Source organism: Kogia breviceps, chromosome 10, assembly GCF_026419965.1.
Source record: "Kogia breviceps isolate mKogBre1 chromosome 10, mKogBre1 haplotype 1, whole genome shotgun sequence".
Lineage (NCBI taxonomy): Eukaryota > Metazoa > Chordata > Mammalia > Artiodactyla > Physeteridae > Kogia > Kogia breviceps.
The window spans coordinates 60,399,673-60,412,502 of record NC_081319.1 but is presented as its reverse complement, the minus strand read 5'-3'; the positions used below and the strand labels follow the sequence as shown (position 1 = coordinate 60,412,502).

The window sequence follows — 12,830 nt, the reverse complement described above, 5'->3', positions numbered from 1 at the left end:
CGCAAGATTTTTCCATTTCATAGTACAGGTGAAATTACTTAATTTTACAAAGTTTGCAACAGCGCTACACACATCCAAAACTTAGAACCGTGTTAGAAGTGCTTCACTGTCATCAAGCAACAGCCCTGACTGCAAATCTCCTATTTTCAACTCACAGAGTCCCCCCAACCTCACGTCCCCTTGTCCACGGTGTCCCAATCACTGGCCCCACGTGTGCCGGCAACCCCGGGCTAGGCTGTCCAGGCTTTCCCAAGACAACCCGCTCCCCGCTGGGCAGCCCGCTTGTGCTCTACATCCATCCTGCTGTCACCCATGTCCCGTCAGCAAGTCACAGCTAACTGTCTAACAATGTAGGTACTGGGAACATCATAGGAACTAAAGCTAAGAACTACGTTTCTACGTATATTATTTCATCAGCTCAAATCCATATTCCTAAGGCGCTACCAGACGTCAGTACATGGAAAGTTATCTTTACCAGCTCAGCCTTGGCTAACAGGGTCCACAGCACCTAATCTGGGGGTAGGGGGCTGCTAGAGCTTAGGTTAAATGAAATGGACAGAGGCCCCTCTTCTTGGGGGAAGGAACGAGAGCGGAGTGGGGCAGGACCCGGTGCCAGCTGTGACTGCCAGCAGGGGATGAAAGAACAAACCTGTCAGGATTAAAATCGAGTCCTAAAACCAGCTCAGTCACTGACTTTTTATAAACTTTGCTGAGATTATTTTAGTAGCACACTTTTAAGCAACTCTAAAAAGCTGGCCTAAGGTGCTTCCAGAATTCTCAATGAGGCGCCCATGATGGGGCCTCAATCAAATCTTATCATGTGACATTTACATTGTTTCAAGTGACAATTCCTGTTGACTTCGAAAACATTCACTCCCTAAAATCAACGCTTCTACAGGTCTAACCGGGGTTTTCTCTCGTTCAGGGAAAAGAGAAGACAGGAGCTTATTTTTAGGGCACTCACAGTACAGGTGATTAAAGTGACCTGCTATCCAAGAGTGGTAACGGTAAATGAACGTCATCTATTTAAAAAGCAGGGGATGGCTTTCCTTAACCATTATGCTGCTCTTCTATACAATTAGCTGCTTCTGGCTTTTAAAAGTCAACTTTCATTATCCCTCACCCGCATCTCAGAGCATATGTAAGTATAATAATGTAAATTAAAAGTTGGTAAGATGTGGAAAGTGGTGGCCCTCAACAGCAAGTCAGCTCTATCCCTCCACTTCTTTGAGGAAAAATGCTCAAAACAGAAAACAGTTGCGTCTGGCCCCACCATCAGCTGGATGTGGGTTAGCTGCTGCTGGAATGGCAGTGACACTGTGTAGTGCTCAAGTGTCTGACAGTGACAGAAGCATTACTTCTGAGTAGAGCTAAACTCAGATTTGCAAAATTCTTCATCCAAATTCCCTTTTAACTGTATCCTGTGTATACATTCACAGAAGAGCAAGGCGTAACCAACCAACCACGAAGCACCAGTTCTAGAACAGGAAAGCAGCACACCCCCACGGTAGAGTGGCTCCAGCAGTGGTAGGCCACCAGTGCTGCCAGCTCGAGGCAGGGTGACCACCTTCCCATGTGCTGGACAGAGACAGCCTCGTGGGGGTGTACACCCAGTCTGGGCCATCCCGGGGGCTGCCTATGGGGAAAAGAGTGGCCCACGTTCCAGGCCAGGTGCTGTCTTGGGGAGCAGATACAGGAGGAAAGGCTGGCCGGTAGCCAAGCCACCGCCCGAGATGACGTCCTTTCTGCTGGCTCTGCCCATTGGTTTATACTGGAAAGGAGTTGTTTGTGGTGAATCCCAGTAGGAACCAGGCAGGCTGGTGCGCTCAGGGACCTGCAACACTCTAATTGGCTAACTTCCCAATAAGCATGAAACTGGGGGCCTTGTCACATGGCAAGGTGGGCCGTGGTGTTATGGCATCGCAGGCCACTGGGTGGCACTGGTGGGCCTTGGTGGGGACAGGAGGAAAGGGGAGTGGAAGCTGGGTTACTGGGAGCAGACAGTGCTGTGCAGCAGGAAGAGGAACCAGCGCCGGGCCAGAAGCCCAGCCGCAGGGCATTGCGTGGCCCCAGCCCAGTGACAGCTGAGTGACAGCCATTGCCGGGGCGGCCCCTCACAGGGACCAGTGAGAAACCCTGAGGGACGGTCACTGCTTTATACCTTCTTTCCTGTGCCAAAGAGGTGCCAATTTACCCTGAAAAGCCCCAGATATGGGGCTTTGTCACACTGACACAGTAGGGGCTATGGGGGGAGACACTACTCAGAATGATTGGCTGTAAATGCCAAAGGAATCAAAGAGCTTCCCATGTGACCGGACGACAAGCAAGGCCACGTGGTGCAGGTCGCAGCGTCCCCTCCCCCACCATTCCCACAGGGCCCCAGATCCACCCAGGCTCGGGTGAGGCTGAGGCAGCTACCGCCACAAGGACCGGGTCACGTTAAGGGGACCATCGAGGGCTCAGAGGACACAGTGGAGCAGCAGCAGGGGTTGGGGGCAGTGGGCTCTGCTCATTGTGACATCAGCTCTATTTTCAGCTTAGCCTGACACGTGTACGAGGACGTTTCTCATTTCAACTTTGTTTCTTGGCTGTCAAGACTTGTCCTAGTGTGAAAATTCAAGTAGCAAGAGAGAACCATTTTGCTTTTGTGCCTTTGCTTCAATATTCTGCACTGAATGATTCCTATACATGTAAAGTTATGCTTACACAGAAACAGAGAGAATCCCCACCAAAGACTCGGGAGGCCTGATCTCCATCTCTGGGGCCCTCACACCAGCTGCTCTCTATCGCTAGGGGTCTGTATGTGGGTCCAAAGCCAAACTGCCATGATCTGGGGCTACACAAAGCTTGTCCAGACTGACATTTTTCTTACTGATGTGCAGTATTTGAGCGACTTACACCTCAAGAGAGAGGTGCAGAGAACTGGCCATAACAAGCTTGCAAAAAACCAAGTACACCTCTGGAGGCAAATGGACCCTTCCTTGTTTTGAGTTTCAGCTTTTGAAAACCAAAACCCAATTCATGTTGGACTGGTAATATATGAAAAAAATGGTCACATCATCCCTCAGCATGAACCACGAGAAGGAAACGGGGCCGAGGCTGTGTGTGAGGCAGGCGTTCCAATCTCCTGTCTACGCCAACTGGACTGGCGGGGACTGGCCACCAGACCTGAGACTCAGCTGGAAGTAGAGCTGCTGCTTTCCCTCACCTCCAAAACCCACCAACACGCACTTTCACCACTTTGACAAGGTTCAACTTTAACAGTTGTCTGTGCCTGCATCATCTGCTACTTCAAGCAACATGAGGGGGCCGGGGGTGTGTTAAGACTCTGGGGCTCATAGCCTGCAGCACCTGCTGACCACAGCGGGTTAAGCGGCCGTTACCTTTGTGCTGTCTTGTGGACGCCTCCAGGTGCACGGCAACGCCCCGACCTTCTTTGACAGAAATCAAAGTGGAAACCCTTCTTACCGATCTTCCAGGTTTACTTCATTAGCTTTCAGAAGGTGAGACTGACTACGTGCACGGTCATGTGCAACGCGCACAAAATCAAAAACATTACTTTACAGCTTCAAATACACCTGAGACTCCTCCACCGTGTGGGAGGCTTACAGCTGCACCTTCAGAAAGAACCCTTGGGACTCGATGCTACCTAAGGGACTTTGCCGCGGGACCGTCTGTGAGCAGTGCCATAGGAGATGCAGAGCCCAAGAGGCCACACGAAGGCCAAAGGGCAGGTGAGGTGAGCAGGACCAATCCTGCTAGAAACTTCTACCCACCCCCACCCCCGCTAAAGCACAAGAACTAAGGGCGGCAGCCAGGGTACATCTGAGGGTCTCTGTCAGAAAAAGTACATGTACATGCGAAACCGTCCCTGCACTAATTTTCTGAACAGTTGGCTATTTTAAAAAAACCTGTAAAAAGTAAAACACTTAAAAATATGAGAGAATGTCGAATGACCAAGAAAATTCCAGCTATGTGGATAACTTTAAAAACAGCTGTCAAGGTAAATCCTTATCAGGACAAGTTTTGGTTCTCTCTCCAAATGGGGGGAGGAGAATGGTGAGATGTACAAGGCTGCTTTGTCCCACCCACATTGTTTTGCCACTAAAAATCTGGAAGAGACAGATAAAAACAGCTCATGGAGCTGATAAAAGATTTCTCTCCGACCTCACCATTTCTTTCCTTCCGGAAAGACCGGGAAGCATCCAGAGCTCCCCCCGGGTGATACATACATTTATACAACAGTGGCGGCCAGGGGGCAGCAGTCTTTTCTGGCTTTACTGCATTGTAATTGGGGTCGCTGGCCCAGGATGGCGTGCTGCTCTCACAGGTCGGCTCCTTAGCAAGGACCTCACTCCTCGGACGGACCACCACCATCTTCTTCACTGTGTTCTCCTTCTTCTCTGAAGCCAGTCTCTTGTGCACAGAAGAGATGTTAACGCCTGCCTGGATAATCAGTAAAGCCCCAATCATTAACGAGGTCAGAAATTAACCTTTGCTCATTTCACTCTGCAGTGAGGGTCACGACGCAATCAGCTCCTGGCCCATCCTAAGCCCAATACACTGCATCTGCTCGGCAGAGGCCTTGGCTACTCCCCCACATCCAGCAGGCACGCATCAACATCCGAGCGATGAGAAGGTCCCTGACAGAATCATCCGCCATCCTAGCATCCTGATGAGGTGCTAGGCCGCCAGCATAACCGAGGGGCCATGGAGTGAGGCAGTGAAGCAAGGCGGAGAGCACAGTGCGCTGGGGCCCCGTGTGAGAACACGCCCAAGCAACACTGACAGGCAGGAACTGCAGACACAATAGTGCGTGGAGAAAGGACACACGTACAAACGACATCCCTGAACCCCACCAGGCACTCAGTGTGGCACCCCCAGAACCCACTTGCCACCCGCTGCCTGTGCGTCAACTCCCCACACAGACTCCAACAGGGACTGCTCTCCTCCCAGCGGGGCTGGTGTGTGGGTGGAGAGATATTCCATGCAGCAGCCGGTTCCCACGTTTCTAGCAATTAATCCCTCGGCTAGAGGCAGAGAAGGAAAACATGAGAACACGTGCCTGCTGGTAATTCTGACGAGAACACTGGTGGGCAAGGCGGAGGGCAGTGTGAAGGTGCCTGCATCCCATCTGGGCCTGTGTGCCCTACACTCCACATCAACCCACCGACGCTGTAACCTCCAGACGCTTTTGGTTTCAACTACACAAATGGTTGGTCTCAGTCAACTTACCTGAACGCTACATTTCTGAAGAATGAGTTTTTCCGCCTTTGTCTTGCTTTTCTCTTTAGGTTTTGCTTTCTGCCCTTTCCCTGCGCTCTGGAAGTGCTTGCTGGCCTTAGCGTGTTTCAGGATACGGTCGCTGCGGCAGTAGACAGAGGCGGGTTGCGCCACGCTTGAGCGCCCAGGGCCGATGGATCTGGCGACACCAGGCGCCTCTACGACCTGCAGGATCAGACACGGCTTCAGTGTACTCACCCACTTTGGTGGGTATGGCACTTTGTAACCTAACTATTTAGAGTACCGAGATTACTGTTTTTAATCATGTATGAAAAATTATGAATAAAAATGTACCTTTCTTTATCCAAAACACACAAATCTACCTCCCCTGAGTAAGGCACTCAAGTTCTTAACTGCCCTTTATGCCACGCATGATAGGCAGATCTCTAAAAGGACCCCGGGACGCACGCTGCACACTTCTGAACACAATGGGATTTCACACCACAAGCAGGTTCCCTTATGGGGCAAATGCGCAGGGACCTTACCAACGAAATTAACATCCCAAGTGAGAGGACTCTGGTTTAGTCCAAGGGGTCCAACTTCATCAACTGAAAACCCTGAAAATGGAACTGAGCCTCCAGGAGAGAGAGGATTCCACTGCTGCCTCTGCTGAGAGGGCACCCATGCCTAGGCTCCGCGGGCAAGGTTGTGAAACGACACCTAGGACACCCGATTAAACGTGGGTCTCGACTCAGTTTGGAAGATGGCAGAAGTGTAAGACGCGGAGATCACTTCGCTCCCCACAGATACATCAGAAATATATCTACACGTGGAACTGCTCCTATAGAACACCCACTGAATGCTGGCAGAAGACCTCAGACCTCCCAAAAGGCAAGAAACACCCCACGTACCTGGGTAGGGCAAAAGAAAAATGAATAAATAGAGACAAAAGAATAAGGACGGGACCCGCAGCAGTGGGAGGGAGCTGTGAAGGAGCAGAGGTTTCCATACAGCAGGAGCCCCTTTGCTGGTGTAGACTGCGGGTGGCGAATGGGGGAAGCTTCGGAGCCGCGGAGGAGAGCGCAGCCACAGGGGTGCGGAGGGCAAAGCAGAGAGATTCCCACAGAGGATCGGTGCCCACCTGCACTCACCTGCCCGAGAGGCTTGTCTGCTCACCCGCCGGGGCGGGCGGGGGCTGGGAGCTGAGCCTAGGGCTTCAATGGGATCCCAGGGAGAGGACTGGGGTTGGCAGAGTGAACACAGCCTGAAGGGGTGAGTGCACCACCGCTAGCCGGGAGGGTGTCCGGGAGAAGTCTGCAGCTGCCGAAGAGGCAAGAGACAATTTCTCTGGGGTGCGTGAGGAGAGGAGTTTAAGCGTGCCACTTAACGGAGCTCCAGAGATGGGCGCAGAGCTGCCGAAGAGACAGGAGACTTTTTCTTGCCTCTTTGGTTCCTGGTGCAAGAGGAGAGGGGATTAACCGTGCCGCTTAAAGGAGCTCCAGAGAAGGGCGCGAGCCGGGTTGTTGGCGCCGACACCAGAGACGGGCGTGGGAAGCTAGGGTTGCTGCTGCCGCCACCAAGAAGCCTGTGTGCGAGCACAGGTCACTCTCCACACCACCCCTCCCGGGAGCCTGTGCAGCCCGCCACTGCCGGGGTCCCGGGATCCAGGGACAGCTTTCCCGGGAGAACGTGTGGCGCGCCTCGGGCCGGGGAAGCATCATGCCGGCCTCTGCCGCCGAAGGCTCGCCCCACGTCCGTGCCCCTCCCTCCCCCCGGCCTGTGCCAGAGCCCCCGAATCAGATGCTCCTTTAACCCCGTCCTGTCTGAGCAAAGAGCAGAGGCCCTCGGGCGACCTACGTGCAGAAGCAGGGCCAACTCCAAAGCTGAACCCTAGGAGCTGTGCGAACAAAGAGGAAAGGGAGAGGTCTCTCCCAGCAGCCTCAGAAGCAGCGGATTAAAGCCCCACAATCAACCTGATGTGCCCTGCATCGGTGGAATACCTGAATAGACAGCGAAATATCCTAACCTGAGGAGGTGGACTTTGGGAGCAAGATATACTATTATTTTCCCCTTTTCTCTCTTTTTGGGAGTGTGTATGTGTGTGCTGCTGTGTGAGATTTTGTCTGTATAGCTTTGCTTTCACCATTTGCCCTAGGGTTAGACCGACCCATTTTTTTTTTTGTTTTTTTAAGTGAAATTTACTTCTTTATAATTATTTTTTATTTTAATAACTATATTTTATCCTACTTTATTTTGTCTTCTTCCTTTCTTTCTTCCTTCCTTTCTTCCCTCCTTCTTCCTTTCTTCCTTCCTTCCTTCCTCCCTTTCTTCCTCTCTTCCTTCCGCCCTTCCTTTCTCCCTCCCTTCCTTCCTTCCTTCTTCCCTCCCTTTCCTCTATTCCTTCCTCCCTTCCTTCCTTCCTTGCTCCCTTTCTTCCTCTCTTCCTTCCTTCCTTGCCTTCATCTGTCCTTCATTTCGTCCTTCCTTCCCTCCTTCCTTCCTTTCCTTTCCTTTCTATTTTTTCTCCCTTTTATTCTGAGCCGTGTGGATTAAAGGCTCTTGCCTCTCCAGCCAGGCATCAGGGCTGTGTCTCTGAGGTGGGAGAAACAACCTCAGGACACTGGTCCACAAGAGACCTCCCAGCTCCACGCAATATCATCAAATGGCGAAAATCTCCCAGAGATCTCCATCTCAACACCAAGACCCAGCTTCACTCAACGGCCAGCAAGCTACAGTGCTGGACACCCTATGCCCAACAACTAGCAAGACAGGACTACAGTGCCATCCATTAGTAAAGAGCCTGCCTAAAATCATAATAAGGCTACTAACATCCCCAAACACACTACCAGACGTGGACCTGCCCACCTGAAAGACAAGATCCAACCTCATCCACCAGAACATAGGCACTAGTCCTCCCAACCAGGAAGCCTACACAACCCACTGAACCAAACTTAGCCACTGGGGACAGCCGCTAAGAACAACAGCAACTACAAACCTGCAACCTGCAAAAAGGAGACCCCAAACACAGGAAGATAAGCAAAACGAGAAGACAGAGAAGCACACAGCAGATGAAGGAGCAAGATAAAAACCCACCAGACCTAACAAATGAAGAGGAAATAGACAGGCTACCTGAAAATGAATTCAGAGTAATCATAGTAAAGATGATCCAAAAATCTTGGAAATAGAATAGACAAATTGCAAAAAACATTTAACAAGGACGTAGAAGAAATAAAGAGGAAGCAAGCAACAATGACCAACACATAAATGAAATGAAAAATACTCAAGATGGGATCAATAGCTGAATAACTGAGGCAGAAGAACGGATAAGTGACCTGGAAGATAAAATAGTGGCAATAACTACTGCAGAGCAGAATAAAGAAAAAAAGAATGAAAAGAACTGAGGAAAGTCTCAGAGACCTCCGGGACAACATTAAACGCACCAACATTCGAATTATAGGGGTCCCAGAAGAAGAAGAGAAAAAGAAAGGGACTGAGAAAATATTTGAAGAGATTATAGTTGAATACTTCCCTAATATAGGAAAGGAAATAGTCAATCAATTCCAGGAAGCACAGAGAGTCCCATATAGGATAAACCCAAGGATAAACACGCCAAGACACATAACAATCACACTGTCAAAAATTAAATACAAAGAAAACATATTAAAAGCAGCAAGGGAAAAACAATAAATAACACACAAGGGAATCCCCATAAGGTTAACATCTGATCTTTCAGCACAAACTCTACAAGCCAGAAGGGAGTGGCAGGATATATTTAAAGGGATGAAGGAAAAAAACCCACAACCAAGATGACTCTACCCAGCAAGGATCTCATTCAGATTTGATGGAGAAATTAAAACCTTTACAGACAAGCAAAAGCTGAGACAGTTCAGCACCACCAAACCAGCTTTACAACAAATGCTAAAGGAACTTCTCTAGGCAAGAAACACAAGAGAAGGAAAAGACCTACAAGAACAAATCCCAAACAATTAACTAAATGGTAACAGGAACATACATATCGATAATTACCTTAAATGTAAATGGATTAAATGCTCCCACCAAAAGACACAGACTGGCTGAATGGATACAAAAACAGGACCCATATATATGCTGTCTACAAGAGCCCCACTTAAGACCTAGGGACACATACAGGCTGAAAGTGAGGGGATGGAAAAAGATATTCCATGCAAATGGAAATCAGAAGAAAGCTGCACTAGCAATTCTCATATCAGACAAAATAGACTTTAAAATAAAAACTATTACAAGAGACAAAGAAGGACACTACATAATGATCAAGGGATCGATCCATGAAGAAGATATAACAATTGTAAATACTTATGCACCCAACATAGGAGCACCTCAATACATAAGGCAAATACTAACAGTCATAAAAGGGGAAATCGATAGTAACACAATCATAGTAGGGGACGTTAACACCTCACTTTCACCAATGGACAAATCATCCAAAATGAAAATAAAAAAGGAAACACAAGCTTTAAATGATACATTACACAAGATGCACTGAATTGATATTTATAGGGCATGCCACCCAAACACAACAGAATACACATTTTTCTCAAGTGCTCATGGAACGTTCTCCAGGATAGATCATATCTTGGGTCACAAAACTAGCCTTGGTAAATTTAAGAAAATTGAAATCGTTTCAAGTATCTTTTCTGACCACAACGCTATGAGACAAGGTATCAACTACAGGAAAAGATCTGTAAAAAATACAGACACATGGAGGCTAAACAATACACTACTTAATAACGAAGTGATCACTGAAGAAATCCAAGAGGATATCAAAAAATACTTAGAAACAAATGACAATGGAGCCACGACGACCCAAAACCTATGGGATACAGCAAAAGCAGTTCTAAGAGGGACGTTTATAACAATACAATCCCACCTTAAGAAACAGGAAACATCTCGAATAAACAACCTAACTTTGCACCTAAAGCAGTTAGAGAAAGAAGAACAAAAACCCCCCCAAATTTAGCAGAAGGAAAGAAATCATAAAGATCATATCAGATATAAATGAAAAAGAAATGAAGGAAACAACAGCAAAGATCAATCAAATTAAAAGCTGGTTCTTTGAGAAGATAAATAAAATGGATAAACTATTAGCCACACTCATCAAGAAAAAAAGGGAGAAGACTCAAATCAATAGAATTAGAAATGCAGGAGACGTAACAACTGACACTGCAGAAATACAAAATATTATTAGAGATTACTACAAGCAACTCTATGCCAATAAAAAGGACAACCTGGAAGAAACAGACAAATTCTTAGAAATGCACAAGCTGCTGAGACTGAACCAGGAAGAAATAGAAAATATGAACAGACCAATCACAAGCACTGAAATGGAAACTGTGATTAAAAATCTTCCAACAAACAAAAGCCCAGGACCAGATGGCTTCACAGGAGCAGTCTAACAAACATTTAGAGAAGAGCTAACACCTATCCTTCTCAAACTCTTCCAAAGGATAGCAGAGGGAGGAACACTCCCAAACTCATTCTATGAGGCCGCCATCACCCTGATACCAAAACCAGACAAAGACGTCACAAAGAAAGAAAACGACAGGCCAGTATCACTGATGAATATAGAGGCAAAAATCCTCAACAAAATACTAGCAAAGAGAATCCAACAGCACATTAAAAGCATCATACACCATGATCAAGTGGGGTTTATTCCAGGAATGCAAGGATTCTTCAATATATATGCAAATCAATCAACGTGATACACCATATCAACAAACTGAAGGAGAAAAATCATATGATCATCTCAATAGATGCAGAGAAAGTCTTTGACAAAATTCAACACCCATTTATGATAAAAACCCTGCAGAAAGTAGGCATAGAGGGAACTTTCCTCAACACAATAAAGGCCATATATGACAAACCCACAGCCAGCATTGTTCTCAATCGTGAAAAACTGAAACCATTTCCACTAAGATCAGGAACAAGACAAGGTTGCCCACTCTCACCACTCTTATTCAACCTAGTTTTGGAAGTTCCAGCCACAGCAATCAGAGAAGGAAAAGAAATAGAAAGAATCCAAATAGGAAAAGAAGAAGTAAAGCTGTCACTGTCTGCAGATGACATGATACTATACATAGAGAATCGTAAGGATGCTACCAGAAAACTACTAGAGCTAATCAATGAATTTGGTAAAGTAGCAGGATACAAAATTAATGCACAGAAATCTCTGGCATTCTTATACACTAATGATGAAAAATCTGAGAGTGAAATTAAGAAAACACTCCCATTTACCATTGCAACAAAAAGAATAAAATATCTAGGAATAAACCTACCGAAGGAGACAAGAGACTTGTATGCAGAAAACTGTAAGACACTGATGAAAGAAATTAAAGATGATACAAATAGGTGGAGAAATATACCATGTTCTTGGATTGGAAGAATCAACATTGGGAAAATGACTCTACTACCCAAAGCAATCTACAGATTCAATGCAATCCCTATGAAACTACCACTGGCATTTTTTACAGAACTAGAACAAAAAATTTCACAATTTGTATGGAAATACAAAAGTCCCCGAATAGCCAAAGCAATATTGAGAACGAAAAATGGAGCTGGAGGAATCAGGCTCCCTAACTTCAGACTCTACTACAAGTCCAAAGTAATCAAGACAGTATGGTACTGGCACAAAAACAGAAATATAGATCAATGGAACAGGATAGAAAGCCCAGAGATAAACCCACACACATATGGTCACCTTATCTTTGATAAAGGAGGGGAAGGATATACAGTGGAGAAAAGACAGCCTCTTCAATAAGTGGTGCTGTGAAAACTGGACAGCTACATGTAAAAGTATGAAATTAGAACACTCCCTAACACCACACACAAAAATAAACTCAAAATGGGTTAAAGACCTAAATGTAAGGCCAGACACTATCAAACTCTTAGAGGAAAACATAGGCAGAACACTCTATGACATAAATCACAGTAAGATCCTTTTTGACCCACCTCCTAGAGAAATGGAAATAAAAACAAAAATAAACAAATGGGACCTAATGAAACTTAAAAGCTTTTGCACAGCAACGGATACCATAAACATGACCAAAAGACAACCCTCAGAATGGGAGAAAATATTTGCTAATGAAGCAACTGACAAAGGATTAATCTCCAAAATTTATAAGCAACTCAGGCAGCTCAATAACAAAAAACAAACAACCCAATCCAAAAATGGGCAGACGAACTAAATAGACATTTCTCCAAAGAAGATATACAGATTGCCAACAAACACATGAAAGAATGCTCAACATCATTAATCATTAGAGAGATGCAAATCAAAACTACAATGAGATATCATCTCACACCGGTCAGAATGGTCATCATCAAAAACTCTAGAGACAATAAATGCTGGAGAGGGTGTGGAGAAAAGGGAACCCTCTTGCACTGCTGGTGGGAATGTAAATTGATACAGCCACTATGAGAACAGTATGGAGGTTCCTTAAAAAACTACAGCTAGAACTACCATACGACCCCGCAGTCCCATTACTGGGCATACACCCTGAGAAAACCATAATTCAAAAAGAGTCATGTACCAAAATGTTCATTGCAGCTCTATTTGCGATAGCCAGGACATG

The 12,830-nt window shown here is 46.5% G+C and overlaps 1 protein-coding gene across 1 annotated transcript in view; it reads right to left on the bottom strand.

Moving 5' to 3' along the window:
• The window catches only part of LOC131764152 (death-inducer obliterator 1-like), a 29,448-nt gene that overhangs the window by 13,899 nt on the left and 2,719 nt on the right, over positions 1-12,830 (bottom strand). Inside the window, exons 3-4 of the mRNA XM_067043199.1 lie at positions 5,236-5,514; positions 4,233-4,446 (exon numbers count right to left, since the gene is read on the bottom strand). Coding sequence (XP_066899300.1) covers positions 4,233-4,446; positions 5,236-5,514 — 493 coding nt within the window. The remainder of the gene's footprint in view (positions 1-4,232; positions 4,447-5,235; positions 5,515-12,830) is intronic.